General features: G+C 41.1%; 1 protein-coding gene across 1 annotated transcript in view; it reads left to right on the forward strand.

Annotated features, from left to right (window-relative positions):
• The window catches only part of pcp4a (Purkinje cell protein 4a), a 46,976-nt gene extending 38,132 nt beyond the window's left edge, over positions 1 to 8,844 (forward strand). Inside the window, exons 2-3 of the mRNA XM_010904382.4 lie at positions 5,930 to 5,978; positions 7,781 to 8,844. Of these exons, the coding sequence (XP_010902684.1) occupies positions 5,930 to 5,978; positions 7,781 to 7,920 (189 nt within the window). The 3' untranslated portion in view covers positions 7,921 to 8,844. The remainder of the gene's footprint in view (positions 1 to 5,929; positions 5,979 to 7,780) is intronic.
• Positions 8,845 to 17,482: the final 8,638 nt, after the last annotated feature.

Consider the following 17,482-nt stretch of genomic DNA (forward strand, 5'->3'; position numbering starts at 1 on the left):
TTAAATAGTGTAGTGGTTAGAGATGCGGATTACAGAACAACAGTTGCTGGCCTCACGATTTTCTCGTCTTTTCACTTGGCGAAAATGTCTGTTATCGTCAACCATTTATTGATAGTTACTGTATTAATGTCATTCACGATTGACTAATAAGCTGTTAAAACGGCCAGTAGCAAAAGAGGATTTACTCAGGATAGGCAAATGCTTTGCTGGATACAACCTTCAGTAGCTACGTTCAGGATAGACAAAAACTTCGATGGCTACACGATTCTTTCATCTTTTCACTTGATGAAAAATCCAGTTATCTTCACCTATATTGATAGTTCTATCAATGTCATTCACAAATGGCTAATAAGCTGTTAAAACGGCCAGTGGCAAAAGCCATACAGTTTGTAAATGCTATTTGTGGTGGAGGTAAACTTAATAAGAAACTATAGTCAGTTTAACATAATGCTTAATGGTGTCTAGCGAAATATTACTGGCTAATAAGCTTTTAAAACGGCCAGTGGCAAATGTCATACAGTTCGTATATGCTATTTGGGGTGGAGGTAAACTTAATAAGAAACATTAGTCAGTTTAACACAATACTTAATGGTGTCTAGATGATTCATGATGATTTTTGCTACCACTGTGCTGACACCTCTCCTGTGTTGTCCCTTTCCTTGTCCATCAGGTCATGCTTCCGACCTGGACTAAGTTTAAATAGACTCTAGACTCATCCATCCATCCATCCATCTTCTCCCGCTTATCCGGGGCCGGGTCGCGGGGGCAGCAGTCTAAGCAGGGATGCCCAGACTTCCCTCTCCCCAGACACTTCCTCTAGCTCTTCCGGGGGGACACCGAGGCGTTCCCAGGCCAGCCGGGAGACATAGTCCCTCCAGCGTGTCCTAGGTCTTCCCCGGGGTCTCCTCCGGAGCCCGAACGGGTGACGTGGGGCCGCCCTCCCGTGGGCTCACCACCCACAGGAGGGACCATAAGGGGCCGGTGCAAAGAGGATCGGGCAGCAGTCGAAGGCAGGGGCCTAGACAACCCGATCTCTGGACACTCTAGACTCACACCCATTTATTAATTATTCCAATTGTAATCTTAATATGTTCACCTGGCACAGCCAGAAGAGGACTTGTCACCCCTCTGAGCCTGGGTCCTCTCTATGTTTCTTCCTAAATTTTGGCATTCTTAGGGAGTTTTTCCTAGCCACTGAAATTCAACACTACTGTTGTTTGCTCCTTGGGGTTTCAGGCCAGGTGTTTTGTAAAAGCACTTTGTGAAATCTGCTGATGTAAAAGGACGTAATAAATACATTTGATTGATTGATTGGTCTAGTGAAATAGTCAAACTTTGTGATGTTAATGCGTGACAAAATTATCTTGTGTCGAGACGCTATGCCTACACTTGGTAAGTTTGCAGTTCTGTGGTGTAGTGGCTAAAGACATAGCCTCTCATGTGGGTGACCCCGGTTCCAATCCCTTGCAGGCAACAGCATTCATCACTTTCAATTGCGTACTTGCTTAACTAGGCTTGCCTGGTTCTTTTTCTGGTTTAGTAATTTCACTTTCCCCCTGCCTTCTCCTGCTCGATGACACGACTCATGACCTGACCACGTTGACTCTCCCAACTCCAAACCTACCCTGGATTTCACTGCTGTCCTGGACTGCTTTAATATCGCCCAACATGTTAATTTCCCCACCAATATCAAGGATCACATTCTTGACCTTGTCTGCTCTGTTGGCCTCAACATCACCCACATTTCCCCTTCACTATTCATCACCCACAAGATCCTGAATTTCTCTTTTTCCTCAAAAATACCCCACAATACTAAGAAACGACTCATCTCTTTTCACAATATAAAAGCTGTCAACCCGAAACTCTCTGATGCAATCTGCTCTGCCCTTATCCTGAACCATGCCCCTAGTATGCCTGAAGATCTAGTTAACCAGTTCAACACTACTCTGTCTGTCTCCCTCAACTACATGGCTCAACTCCAAACAATTTTTTTTTTCCTTCACATCATCCTGGTTTACATCTGAACTCCGAGCCATGAAGCAGGTGGGCCGCCGCCTGTTGTACAAACCCACCTGCATATTTTTACCCCGGTTGACTCAGCATATATCTCTAAACTTATTGTATCATGAAAAACAACTCAAAAACAAACCTGCTCCCTGGATCCCCTTCCTGCAATTCACATCAAGGTTTGCCTTCCTGACCTCTGTCCATACCTCACTCAAATAATCAATCTGTCTCTCTCCCACGGTACTGTCCCCTGAAATTACAAAACTGCTGCAGTAACACCCATCTTAAAGAATCCACCAATTTTCACAACCTCCGCCCCATCTTCAAACTCCCCTTCCTTGCAAAAACCCTCAAAAGAACTGTCGGCTCCCAACTGCAATGTCACCTCCTCAATAATCGTTTATTTTAGCCTCTTCAGTCTGGCTTCCGACCACTCCACAGGACCAAAACTGCCCTCCTAAAGGTTGTCAACAACTTCCTCATCTATGCTGATGCTGGTGCCCTCAACATCATTATCCTCCTTGACCTGAGTGCTGCGTTTGACACAGTTAGTCATCAGATCCTCCTCACCAGGCTCGAGGCTTTGCGTGTTGAGGGAACTGCACTCTCCTGACAACACACATACCTCACCAACCATACCCACTATATCTCCCTCAATGCCAATAATTCTGATTCCGTTGCAGTTACATAGGGTATCCCCCAGGGCTATGTTCTTGGCCCCTTGCGCTTCATCATCTACATATTCCCCATTGGTCAGATCCTCCGTCACTTCAAACTTGACTTCCACTGCTATGTCAACGACGCTCAAATTTACCTCAGCACCAAATCTCTCATCAACCAACTTTGGTCCACATTAAATCCTGCCTGTAAAAACATATAAACTATAAAAACACGGATGCAGCAAAACTTCCTCAAGCTCATCAGTGATAAACCTGAACTACTACTCATAGGCACTAAATCCACACTCACCAAAACTCTTACCATCGACAACACCATTGTCTCTCCTTCTCCCCATGCATGTAACCTAGCGACATCCTGGACTCCTCCCTCAGCTTTGAACAACACATAAAACAGACAGTCAAATCCTCATTCTTTCACCACCACAGTATTGCCAAACTAAAGGCCTCCCTCTCCTGTACCGCCACTGAAACCTTAATACATTGACTGATCTCCTCCCATCTAGACTATTAGAACTCTCTTCTTTCTGGCATCAACTCCTCAACTCTCCATAAGCCACAAATGTCCAAAACTCAGCAGCCAGACTTCTCACCCACACCAAGTCCTGGCAGCACATCACCCCTATCCTCCGGGAACTCCACTTGCTCCCCGTCCCTCAGCGCATTGATTGTAAAATTCTTCTGCTCACCCATAAAGCCCTCCATCAGCTTGCTCCACCCTACCTCACTGATCTTATTCGTCGATACCAACCCTCTCAGTCAATCTGCTCTGCTACAGCTGGTCACCTAATCATCCCCTGGTCCAAGCTATGGAGCTTTGGAGACAGCAGTCTCCAAGGCAGGGCTGCTCCAAGGCTTTGGAACTCATTTCCACAATCAATCCGTGACTCTGAATCTGTTACCATCTTCATCCACTGCCTCAAGCCTCATCTGTTCAAACAAGCCTACCCGTAGCCCCTGCCCTTTCCGTTCATCCACTGCCTCAAGCCTCATCTGTTCAAACAAGCCTACCCGTAGCCCCTGCCCTTTCCGTTCATTCACTGCCTCAAGCCTCATCTGTTCAAACAAGCCTACCCGTAGCCCCTGCCCTTTCCGTTCATCCACTGCCTCAAGCCTCATCTGTTCAAACAAGCCTACCCGTAGCCCCTGCCCTTTCCGTTCATTCACTGCCTCAAGCCTCATCTGTTCAAACAAGCCTACCCGTAGCCCCTGCCCTTTCCGTTCATCCACTGCCTCAAGCCTCATCTGTTCAAACAAGCCTACCCGTAGCCCCTGCCCTTTCCGTTCTTTGATTTCTCTGGCATTGACTTTACTAACGAATGGCTTTCATGAAGGAAAGTTATTCATTAATAAAGTTATTATTAATAACCTATTATTATTGTCAGATGTTGGTTTTCCAAGACTGCTTGAGAGGAATGCACTTATTGTAAGTCGCTCTGGATAAAAGCGTCCACTAAATGACTAAAATGTCAATGTAAAAATGACACATTTGTGAAGGCGCCATTAATGCTGATCAATATACACAGGTTTTGGAGCAACATATGCTGCCTTCCAAATGTTTTTTTCAGTCAAGGACTTGCTCATTTCAGCAAGACAATGCCAAACCTCATTCTGCACGTATTACAACAGCATGGCTCTGTAGTAAAAGAGTCTGTGTACTAAACTGGCCTGCATGCAGTCCAGACCTGTCACCCACTGAAAACATTTGGCGCATTATAAAATGAAACATATGACAAAGGAGACCCAAAAATGTTGAGCAGCTGAAATCCTATATCAAGCATGAATGGGAATACACTTCACTGTACAGCACTTTGTCTCCTCAGTTCCCAATCGCTTCCAGATTATTGTTAAAAGAAGAGGTGATGCAACACAGTGGTAAACATGCCCTTGTCCCAACTAAAAATTTGTTGCTGGCATCAAATTCAAAATGGGCATGTATTTTTCCAAAAACAATAACGTTTCTCTGTTTCAACACCTGATATGTTGTCTTTTCACTATTTTCGATTAAATATAGGGTCGAATGATTTGAACATCATTGGATTTTTCGCTGCATCCCAACCTTTTTGGAAACCAGGTTGTTTAAATCAGCAAACCTGCTTATGTTTTTTGATTGTTTTGTGTATAGAATTTGCCTATATTAAACACACCATCAGTATATCTTTGTTTAATTTGAGGACATGGGACATTACAATTTTTTTACAAATTATATAATAGTGCACATGTATTCGAGTCCTAGAGTCATAGTTAGCTAAATGTCATATGTTGTATACTGTTTACTAGGTCATGTCTTCCTCTGGCATTTTGCATCTTATTTCTAGCTTTATTCCTTGCAGATTTTGTTATTATAAATTGGTATAACATATATCAAATAAAGAACATGTAATCAAGGAAGGTGACAAGGTGTTAAGCTTTTCTAGTTTTCAAAAATATAAAGATTGAAGGAATTGAAAGAAGATATGCAATTTGTTTACACCACTACATAGTGTGCAATACACTAGGATACACATTATTTTCTGCTCTGTTTTGCTTATTTAGAGTGTGTGATTTCATATGGAATTGTCAGAGGAATGGTCATAGTGTCATATTGTGTGGCTTGACTGTGGAGTGCTTGGCTGTAATGGATCTAATGGGGTGTCTCTGTCTTTCTCACTTTCCATCTCTGGAGTGGGAAAGGATAAAATAGGAAAAGAGAAAAAGGCAGGTAGAAAAGGTATAGATAGAATAGGGTAGTGAGGCGTAGAGAAGAGATAGTAAGGGAGGGTGGTAGATGTGTCACCACTGGGTGGTAGGAGCCTCTGCTGAACCAAAATATCAACCTGACCCTAAGTGACTGAGTATATAATATAGAAAGATCAGACGAAACAAGGACGCCATCCCAACACCCAATGCATATTTGTGAAATAGGCGGCAAAGCCTTGAAATTAGCTGCCCTTCCTTTGGCTTCTATAGACCTGCCTGGTATCAAAGCTGAGGTACTGTGTTCAAAATTCAATAAAAGCACTGGATTATGGACTTATTCAGAAACAGAATATTTTATTACTCAACACTGAAAAACACTTTAATGACTCATAAGCAATTGAAGCTACACTTGTCTGTACACAAACATGAGTTTTGGGAATCAGCTACCTTCCGCTAGTGATGGCCATTCGAGTCTTCATTACCATTCTTCTAGCAGCAGGATTTTATGCTTGCAGCGCAAACTCTGATTTTGTTTTTCAAAATTTTCACTTTCTCTTCCTTTGCAGAAACAAGGATCTGGAGCCATGAGTGGTAACAGCAAACCTGTTGGACAAGGTGGGTACAGGATTTATACAGAAGAACTGTTAATAAATGCACAACCCACAACATACATCATATATGCTTACTATGCCTCACAGGGGCTATGGTAAACTTATACTGTGCATGTTTGCCTTAAAAACAAAACAATTGCCTGGACAAAATGGTTGGCACCCTTCTGGAGTGTTTGAAATAATTCGGCTAGTTGCATTGTGATCGTCATTTCCTAGGTTATTTTGTCTCATCTGTGGTAAGCTGCAGATGCCTACAGGGTATAAATTGCCACTCAACTGGCTTCGAGAAAGCAAGCATTCAGCTACCTTTACCACTGTCAACATGGAACTGTGGTTGGAAAATGGTTGGAAGCCCAGGAAGACCCCACTGCTGAACTAAAGCTTCTCTGAACGTCACAAATGTTACAAGATTAAATCCATCTAGGATAATGTCCAGTGGACAAATGAAGTGTACTGGTGGTTACATAAATGTTTAGCTACACTTTATCAAAGGATGGATATTAGTTTTTATATGGCATCTACAGTGCCGTCTATACATATTTGGACAGGTTTGGTTGTCTTGGCTTTGTACTCATTGCTGTCTTGGATTTGAGAGGTTAAAGTATCAGCTTCACTTTGATGGTATTTACATTAATGAACTGTGAACTATCTGTGACCCATAGACATAACAGATGGTGAGTATCTTCTCCGGTGGTGCTCTGCCAGGCATGTACTTCAACCATCTTCACTTCCTTTTTATCTCTGGGGGCATTTTCTTTTCAGTCTTGTCTTCAGCAAATTAAATGCATGCTCAAATGGATTCATGTCAGCCGATTAACTTGGCCAGTCAAGAACATTACAGTTTATGGTCTTGATAAACTCATTGATTACTTTAGAATTAATAGTATAGTCTCTACTGAAGCCCTGTTCCCACCAGCACTATCTCAGACTTTTATCGGCAATCATGAAATGTACATTTTTTATGTATTTTTTTTCATAGGGCTCCTTGGACGTGACGTAATTCCATCTAAACCTAAACTATTGACCATTTTGTACAATGAAAAAAGTATATGGCATATGACACTTCTTGTATCACGTCTTGTATGGATTTATTAAATGCACATAGTAGATGCATGTCAATAGATAGTGACATATGGTATTACATCCTCTTTCTGTTGGCATTGGTGCTGAAAATGTAACCCATTTCACAGAAAAGAGACACTATTGTTTGTGGCTTCAAATGGAGAGGCAATTCTGTCTTTTTGAAGTGTAAATGAACGCTCCTATTTCATCCAGTTCAGACTGAGTCAGCCTGTAAATATTACCAGCTATTAGCCTAAAACTGTTTTTGACCATATTGAACAAGTTTCAATGAAGGAAGAACTATCTTTTTATGCTGCAAATCCGTGCCAGCAAGACAGTTCTCACAGCAATGTTACAAAATTACACATCGAGTAACACATAGTGGGAGATGATTCAATTAAACCAGTGCCTATCGCTGCAGGAATTTTTCATGGCTTTCTTATCAGTTAATGAAGGTGTTCCACCAGACCTTCCGCAAATTTGAGCAGAAGTGATTACTAGGTGCATAGTGGTGGGGTAGAGAAGATTGATACAGCTGCTCTAATAGCCAAAACGTCAGCTAATGTTTATGGAGTTATACTGACTGTGAAATGGAGTGTTACTAACTGTGATAGCCCTGAAAATATTGTGGTCCTAGCAACGCCTCTGGTGATAGCCAAACCCATTCAGTTTGACCTCCTAGTTTCTCTAGGCAGTTTCACACTCTCTTCCAGTCTCTCACCATGTCTTCTAATTTTTCTACAGATGTCTCTAAAAAGGATGCCCATCAGGAGGAATTTGCAGACATTGACATGAAAGCACCGGAGACGGAGAAGGCTGCTGTGGCCATCCAATCACAGTTCAGGAAGTTCCAGAGCAAGAAAAAGCAGGAAGTGAAGTCCTAGAGCGGGTGGAACAGGGCGGGCATTTATGTCTTCCATAGACTGGTACTGCACTAGTTGGAGGCTTAGTCTTGCATGTCAATCAAACCACATTGTTATGAACTCTACCGGGTCTGGGTTCAAGGATGAAGGGGTCAGTGATGTCTTTGTGAAATATGTAGCGTATTGATTGCTATATGCATCAAATATGGTGTATGTTCTGAATATATGTTGATCTTTCCTATAATTTTGCTATATCAGTTTTTTATTGATAATGTAAAACTACTGCACTCTATTTTCCAGTTGCTGTGGCAATCCAAATCCTTTGTAGAAACGTCATGTCCCATGTCATGTACACTGTAATATACCCATTTGAACAGTAAAGTAGCTTAAAAGCTATTAAGACTACCACCCTCAGGTGAAACATGTAGCCAAATCTATTGCAAAAAATATATGGTGAAAATCTTCTGTATTATATTCAGACAAGGCATCATACATTTTTCCTGGGTGTTTTCACACGTTACAGCTTATCTTGTTTGATATCCCTTTAGTGCAGCACCCATAGGCTTTCATACCTTATGACTGAAGTATCTCGGTTTAAATCAGTGGCTAACATTTTCTCTCAGATAACTCTCTTAAACCTGGCTGAACTAAATCTAGACCTTGTTCTATTATTCACTTGAGAATTGTGCGTTATTTCTTCCTACCCTTCAATCCTACAACATAAATGTTAATATATAGTGTTTTTGTTTTCTGTTAGACTTAAGTTTTATTATTTTTGCTATGATTGTGTTTCTGTTGTTATATTTTGTGGATGTTATTTTAATCCCTTTTGTGTCCTTTAAGTTATTGTTCAAACCCAAACAAGTGTCATATACTTAACAATACTACATCACACAGTAGACACCCTCAAAGAAACATACTTAATAAATATCCAAAACAGGTAAACATTGAGTCAGATGTGGTTTTTTAACATTGTGTTAGTTTGTAGTCACATATTTTATATAATTATCTATTTAAATACAAACCGAAAACCATTATCATATAAGACTTGAGGTGGTCAGAAAGTGTCAGCTGGACAGGTAATGTTAGGTTCCACAGTTGTGAGACAATCAAAATGTCCTTTTCACCAGATAAAATCAGGATAGGACCCTTAACTGCACTCATTTTGTCAGTCAGGTCATACAAAGATCAATACAGTGCTATTTATTCTTAAGCACAACAAGGGCCACACACAGAAAAGATGAAATGTATGCTGTTTCTTGCTTATTTGGCATCGTGCTATATTATCAAGACCATGAGATTACATCTCTCTGCCTTTCCTATGACATAACATACTCAATGACCTGTCATCCATAGGCCATGATAGGTATAGATTTCATTGCACATTCTACATAGTAACTTCCTATAATACACTATGACCTTCGGGATACATTCTACACAGTGTTTTATGGAGAAACTGGTACATTTCACCACAACTGAACAGTAAGGTCTATGTATAAACCATTACCTTTTGAAGCGAAACATTATTGCACTGCTCAACGGCCTTCTAGGATTACTGATATTTTATCAATGCAAAGCAATGAGAGATTGTAAGGGATAGACAAAAGCACTGAGAGACAATGAGTAGGGTGCAAATAATTAAGGGTTTTACTATTCAAAATCACAAAAATAAAAAATTTACAATGTACAAAATAAAATCTACAAACTATTATAAGTTTATTACAAATAAAAAAAAGAAAATAATTGATTGCGTAAGTATACTGTCTGGGATACACATTTTGCTTGAAAATAGGTACCTGTGTTCATCTCCTCACAAGGAACATATTTCCCATTGGAATCCACTGACTCGGTCATCTTGAATTTGTGAAAAACACTTCCAACGCTACTCTTATAGTACTGTAACAAATGACCCATTTTCACATAACTCAAAAGTTATCTTAATGCAAAATAATCCAGACTAGTACAGTAAAAAACACGGCCACTCTTGACCAATGACCAAAAGTGCTGGCCTGCTGTTTTTCTTTTTTTTACATGTATGCACACAACTGTAATCACAAATAATCGTGCTAAAACACAACAAATTATGGTATTCCTTTACAGTCATCATTATCAAAGTTTATGTTCATTCAGCTGCAAAACATAATTTTTCTTCAGTCTTTTAGTTGCAGTTGTAATTGTGCTTAACAATCGTGTTAAAGCAGTAAATACACTGCTTAAAAAATTAAGGGAACACGTAATCATTCACAGCTTAACACCAAGTCAATTAAACTTCAGGGATTTCAAACTGTCCAGTTAGGAAGCATAAGTGATTCTGAAGCAATGTCACCTGATTGGTGCGAATGAAATAGGTGCACTGAAATAGGTGCATTGGAGAGGCAACAGCAAGACAACCCCCAAAAAGGGAATGGTTTTGCAGGTGGTGGGCACAGACAATTGCTCTCCCCACATCCTTCTTGACTGATTCTTTTCTAGCTTTGTGTGTTGCTAGTGTCCTTTTCACTACTGGTAGCATGAAGCGGTACCTGCAGCCTATTCAGGTTGCACAGGCAGTCCAGGTCCTCCAGGATGGGACATCAATCAATCATCATCATTTTCTTCCGCTTATCCCGTTCCATCCTTCCCTCACTCGTGAACAATACCCCTAGATACTTAAACTCCTCCACTTGAGGCAGGCACACTCCACCAACCTGAAGTGGGCAAGCCACCCTTTTCCGACTGAGGACCATGGCCTCGGATTTGGAGGTACTGATTCTCATCCCCACCGCTTCACACTCGGATGCAAACCGTCCCAGTGCATGCTGAAGGTCCTGGTTTGAAGGGGCCAACACGACAACATCATCCGCAAAGAGCAGAGACGAAATCGGCCCCTAAACTGACACCCTCCGGCCCCTGGCTGCGCCTAGAAATTCTGTCCATAAAAATTACGAACAGAACCGGCGACAAAGGTGGACTCCAATGAAGTTCAATGGAAACGGGATGCCTCTGAGCTCAAAGTGTCATTGAGTGTCATGTCATGCCAAGTGTCATTGCAAAGGTTGGAATACTTTCAGTTTGCAAATATACACTCACCTAAAGGATTATTAGGAACACCTGTTCAATTTCTCATGAATGCAATTATCTAATCAACCAATCACATGGCAGTTGCTTCAATGCATTTAGGGGTGTGGTCCTGGTCAAGACAATCTCCTGAACTCCAAACTGAATGTCAGAATGGGAAAGAAAGGTGATTTAAGCAATTTTGAGTGTGGCATGGTTGTTGGTGCCAGACAGGCTGGTCTGAGTATTTCACAATCTGCTCAGTTACTGGGATTTTCACGCACAACCATTTCTAGGGTTTACAAAGAATGGTGTGAAAAGGGAAAAACATCCAGTATGCGGCAGTCCTGTGGGCTAAAATGCCTTGTTGATGCTAGAGGTCAGAGGAGAATGGGCTGACTGATTCAAGCTGATAGAAGAGCAACTTTGACTGAAATAACCACTCGTTACAACCGAGGTATGCAGCAAAGCATTTGTGAAGCCACAACACGCACAACCTTGAGGCGGATGGGCTACAACAACAGAAGACCCCACAGGGTACCACTCATCTCCACTACAAATAGGAAAAAGAGGCTACAATTTGCACGAGCTCACCAAAATTGGACAGTTGAAGACTGGAAGAATGTTGCCTGGTCTGAGTCTCGATTTCTGTTGAGACATTCAGATGGTAGAGTCAGAATTTGACGTAAACAGAATGAGAACATGGATCCATCATGCCTTGTTACCACTGTGCAGGCTGGTGGTGGTGGTGTAATGGTGTGGGGGATGTTTTCTTGGCACACTTTAGGCCCCTTAGTGCCAATTGGGCATCGTTTTAATGCCACAGCCTACCTGAGCATTATTTCTGACCATGTCCATCCCTTTATGACCACCATGTACCCATCCCCTGATGGCTACTTCCAGCAGGATAATGCACCATGTCACAAAGCTCGAATCATTTCAAATTGGTTTCTTGAACATGACAATGAGTTCACTGTACTGAAATGGCCTCCACAGTCACCAGATCTCAACCCAATAGAGCATCTTTGGGATGTGGTGGAACGGGAGCTCCGTGCCCTGGATGTGCATCCCACAAATCTCCATCAACTGCAAGATGCTATCCTATCACTATGGGCCAACATTTCTAAAGAATGCTTTCAGCACCTTGTTGAATCAATGCCACGTAGAATTAAGGCAGTTCTGAAGGCGAAAGGGGGTCAAACACAGTATTAGTATGGTGTTCCTAATTATCCTTTAGGTGAGTGTGTATATACACGTGTGTTTCTGAATAAGGCTGTAACATAATAAATCCCACATTTCTGTGATAAAACTTCTCAGGAGTGAGAGCTGCAGGTAGACAATGTTAGCAGTAGAATATTTCAATTATTTAAGAAAATTGCTAGCAATTGTTATAAGGACATTTATTGCATCACATGGCAGAAGAATGCAGTCAGGATGCAGCGTGTCAGTGGGGAACTAGTTAAGTTAGACAATGTGCCTTCCCTAGTTAGAATATGTTGTAATTAACTGGCTGTAAATTTAGAAAGTTGTATGTTAAGTTGTTGTAAATTAAGAAAGTTGAATGTATCAAGTAGTTTTGGAAAGCGGACCTTCTATTTAGAATAATTTTGTTTGACATACAATCCCTGGGTAGGAGTGACAGGTGCAATTGTCCAAAGGATTTTTAAAGCACTTAATGTGACAACACATGGCTGATAATGTGCTGACCAAAACTGCATGATTAATGTAGCTTTAAATACTCTGTTGTCTGAGAGTGTTGTTTTTCTTTGTTGACATGTAAGCTGATGTAACTGTGGTATCTGTCGTTTCTTAATTCACTTCAGTTGTGAGAATAAGTGCAAGTGATCAAATGTAACACAATTCTGAAAAAGTGAAAGGGTCTGCATACTATCTAAATGCAATGTATGCCCTTAGTCCCACTATTTCATAAAGAAAACAGAATGTTCCTTATGATCTATTGAACTGCAATGTTATATGTCACAGCCGATGCCACCACAACCCTTTAATCCCCATCTTTCTCTGCACACCCTTCTTTTTTCACTCCCTTGGCCGACCATTTGGTTGAGTTTAACATGTCCTAATTAAAGCAAATCAAACTGTGCTCCATGTCCATTCCCAGATGCATTCCAGATAACAGCCTGGTGACAAACAGTCCCATATTTCTCCTTCAGATCAGAGGGAAGAATTAATTCCGGCCTTGCCCTTTATTTATGGCAGCAGTGAATAGTGCCAAGTGTGGCTGGCCAAGTAAATCTCTGTCACCACGCATAATTTGTAATGTGCTTCAGAAGTGGATGGCGAATATAGATGTCATGCTCAGTAACACATCTTCCCATTAGCCAATCCAGTCTGTGATATTAGTCTGTGAATGTAATTTTCAGGATGAGGCGTTAGCTGGAGAGCTCTGGCCGAATCTTTAGGGTGACAGTCTGGTTCCCAATCAACAGACCAATTTGGGAGAAAGGAACTCTTCATACTGTCATCAGGGTCAGACCATACTGGAGGATTTAAATGGTGCATTCTACACCTAATGGGTTATAACATCAAACATGTTGGCAACTGGTACCTTTGAGAACTCTTTGAAGGAATTATATTGTTAGTTCCTGAAATGTGGTCTTTGCCTTCCAGCAGCAACCAAGTGGGTTTCTTTTGTTTAGGTATCAATCTGCAGAGAAACTGTGGGAGGAGTCCCATGAGTACTTAATGTACACTACCGTTCAATACTTTGGGGTCTCTTTGACATTTCTGAGCAAGAGAACAAATACATTAGAATGTCTAGTTTTAGAAACAGATGCCTCACAGATCATCAACTGGCAGCATCATTAAATCGTTTTTAATGAAAATGATTTAATGAAGCTGCCCACAATACACCAGTCTCTACGTCAACAATGAAAAGGCGTCCCCAGGATGCTGGCCTTCTAGGCAGAGTACTTCCTCTGTCCACATAAAAATTGATACTGAAGACACTGAACTAGTCTAAAGAAGTTTGCTACTTTAATCAGCAAAACAGTTTGATGCTCCAGATACTGAACTAGTCTGAAGGAGGCCAGTTTTAACAGTTTTCAGCTATGGTAACATAATTGCCAAAGGGTTTTCTAATGATCAATTAGCATTTTGATAAACATGGATTAGCAAACACAACATGCCATTGAAACACTGGAGTGATGGTTGCTGAAAATGGGCCTGTCAGGGACGGACTATGGATGTTTATATTTAAGTTGTCGATTTCCACAACCATGTGTGGATCATTGTTTGTGCTGTTGCCGACAGTCTCAGGTTGCCACCGCGCCTTTGTTTTGTTGCTTCGGGGTTTGAGATCTGAGTTAATCGATTTAAGGAATGTTTATATACTACAGCTCTGTGCCTTGTGACCTACCTCCATACCATGATAGAATGATCCACTACCACAGGGACGAAGCAGAGCTGAGCCGTGGAGGAACTCCTCGGAGGTAAGCAACTCGTCTCATAGGAGGAGTACCTCCATAGCTAGCTCTGGATCCGGACCAGGATCCAGGGCAGTGGTGCCGCTGGGTGACACCACATCGGTGGTCCCAATGGCAAGCCCAACGGCCGGACTGTAGAGATGCCCTTTACTCATCTCCATGTTTGGTTTTGTTTGTCCCAAAAAAATGCTTGGCACCTGCCTCTAACTGGGAATCCCATTTAAGTTGCCCTTTTACACATCAATGTGGAATGCTACAGTGGTTTTGTTTAGTTTTTTTGAGTTCAGTTATTAAAGGAATTTCTATATACTGTAGCTCTGAACCTCATGTCCTGCCTCCATTATGTGACAGGGCCTTTGTATGCCTGTCATGGCCACCTTCTTCCATTGCTCTGTGGTCCAGTTCTGATGCTCACATGCCCATTGTAGGCGCTTTCGGCAATGGAACAGGTGTCAGCATGGGCACACTGACTTGTCTGCAGCTACACAGCCCCATACACAACAAACTGCGGTGCACTGTGTGTTCCTCGGTGCCAGCATGAACATTTTTGAGCTACAGTAGCTTGACTATTGGATCGGACCACACAGAGCAGCCTTTGCTCCCCCGTGCATCAATGAGCCTTGGCCGCCCATGACCATGTCGCTGGTTATTAGCTTTTCTTTCCTTGGACCACTTTTGATAGGTATTGACCACTGTAGACCAGGAACACCCCACAAGGGCTGCAGTTTTGGAGATGCTCCAACCCAGTCGTCTAGCCATCACAACTTGGCCTTTGTCAAAATCGTTCAGATCCTTATGCTTTCCCATTTTTCCTGCTTCTTGCACATCAACTTTGAGGACAGAATGTTCACTTGCAGCCTAATATATCCCACCCACTGACAGGTGCCATGATAACGAGAGTATCATTGTTATTCACTTCACCTGTCAGTGGTCATAATGTTATGGCTGATAGGTGTATACACCAATCTATGTTATTGACCTTGTAGCAAAACTTTTTTAATACTGAGTATTTGCCGTTCCTGTTGTGGAGGTAATTAGAAGGGGTGAGCTTGAACTCAAGCAACTTGGTTCAGTCTGGCTAATATGGCAAAACCTAATGGAATTTTTTTTAAACTGTCAGGAAAGGACTCTGTAACAAGCTTGCCATGAATCTATTCAAATGTAGTCCCTTTCTGCCTGCCTCCTGGGTTTTTTGGGCCATGTTTGCTATGCCAAACATGACATCAATGGTGTTGGTAAAATTTATGTCAACAGATTTTGAGTCAAGATACACAAGATAATTTCCATCGGAATGAGAATTCAATTAGCAAAACATTTTCATTGGTGACAAAAAACACTCATATACATATACAGGTACGTCTCAGTCAAGCCTAGAAAACTCACAGAAATTGATTCCCTGCATTGATTAGAGCAGAAAGTTTACCTGATCTTTAAGTCTGCCAAATGTATGTATGAACCGTATGTACTGAAGTTAGAAATGTTGTCATTTTTTATCTATGGAAGCATAGGCGCCGATTTATGTTTTCCTCCGTGGGTGCTCATAGGCGCACACCATTTATATATATATATATATATATATATATATATATATATATATACACACCTATATATACCTATATATACACACCTATATATACCTATATATACACCTATATATACATATATAAACGCACTACGCACACCTATTCATTTACTTATTAATAAAGCCGTAAAGTAGATCTTTCAAAATTTACCACGTATCACAAATACAGGATTGGAGATGAAAAGTTTAACTGACACATAGGCCTAACCGCGATCAGTTCGTGGGAAATTAATGTTTTGCACTATTATCTAAATATCGATTAAAAAAAACGCCATATATAGTTTCTGGGAGTTTCTCCCTAATTTCTGCTACGAGTTTTTGATAGTGGCATATTTTTTTTTTAGGTTAGAATCCATTATTCCTATAGGCTAATTATTGTTTATTTTATGAATTTAATAAAGAACTCGTATTAGCATATGTCCAAACGATCCAGCTACTTTTGTGTCCATTCGTTTTTCCTTTTTTAAACGGTAATTGAAAAACAAAAAATGAACGGTTGTTGTAGGCTAAAACGCAAAGTTGAACACCTTTATTAAACATTTAAAATATTCACAATTTCATATGCAAAACATGTCGATTTTACTGGTTTTCTAAGGCCAAATTAGAACCTGGATTTGATATTTTTCCCGCAGTGCTGAAGAGGGCGGATTGATTACAGAAAGCAGTACGCACAAACACGAACGTCGCACGGCACTGTATAGTGGGGGATGGGAGTGGGGCCACTAAAAAAGAAGCGTTTTCATCTGAGAAACGCTGTGATTGGTGGATAGGGAGCACCCGGAGCAGGCGACTGGTTATGTCGCTGTCACTAACATCGACATAACCAATCACAGTGTAACAGACGCTTTACATATCACCAACGGCAAGTTTAATTTTAAATGAATGTAGCCTACTGGCGGGCTGGCGGTCTGGCACACGTGGGTGCTCGTGCTCGGTATTTTCGTGGGTGCTCGCTATTTTCCGTGGGTGCTCGAGCCCCGGAGCACCCACGGTATCGGCCCCTATGTATGGAAGATAACTAACATAAAGTAACCTAAAGTATGATCACCAAAAAGTAAAGAAAATGTATTTTTGGCGATCAAAAAAGTAAAAAAATACAAAGAAAATCTTAAAAATACTTTGTCATATGTGCCCTTATCTTTCATTGTTAAGCAGCAGCAGCAGGTTGTTATACTATAGCCCTAACCCTGGCTATGCCTTGCACCCATAGACTGTATATACATCATGTTTAACCTTAATTTAGAATAGGCCTAATACAAAAATAATTGGTAACTTCTAGCTAACGATCACCTGCTAGCTATTAACATGGCTATTAACGAGGCTTGTTGTCTTTTAGCTAACGTTAGCTAGCCCATTACATTTATTTACTAATTAAATAGCTTATAAATGTAACTTACCGAAAAAAATTCAAAGATCGATTGGAAATGCCAGATCGGTTAGCACAATGTACTGCAGAACAACCCATTATGTCCGTGTGAAATTATATCAATTATAGAAATTTAGAGATTAAATGTAAAGTTCC

The sequence above is a fragment of the Esox lucius genome, chromosome 7 (genome assembly GCF_011004845.1).
Source record: "Esox lucius isolate fEsoLuc1 chromosome 7, fEsoLuc1.pri, whole genome shotgun sequence".
Lineage (NCBI taxonomy): Eukaryota > Metazoa > Chordata > Actinopteri > Esociformes > Esocidae > Esox > Esox lucius.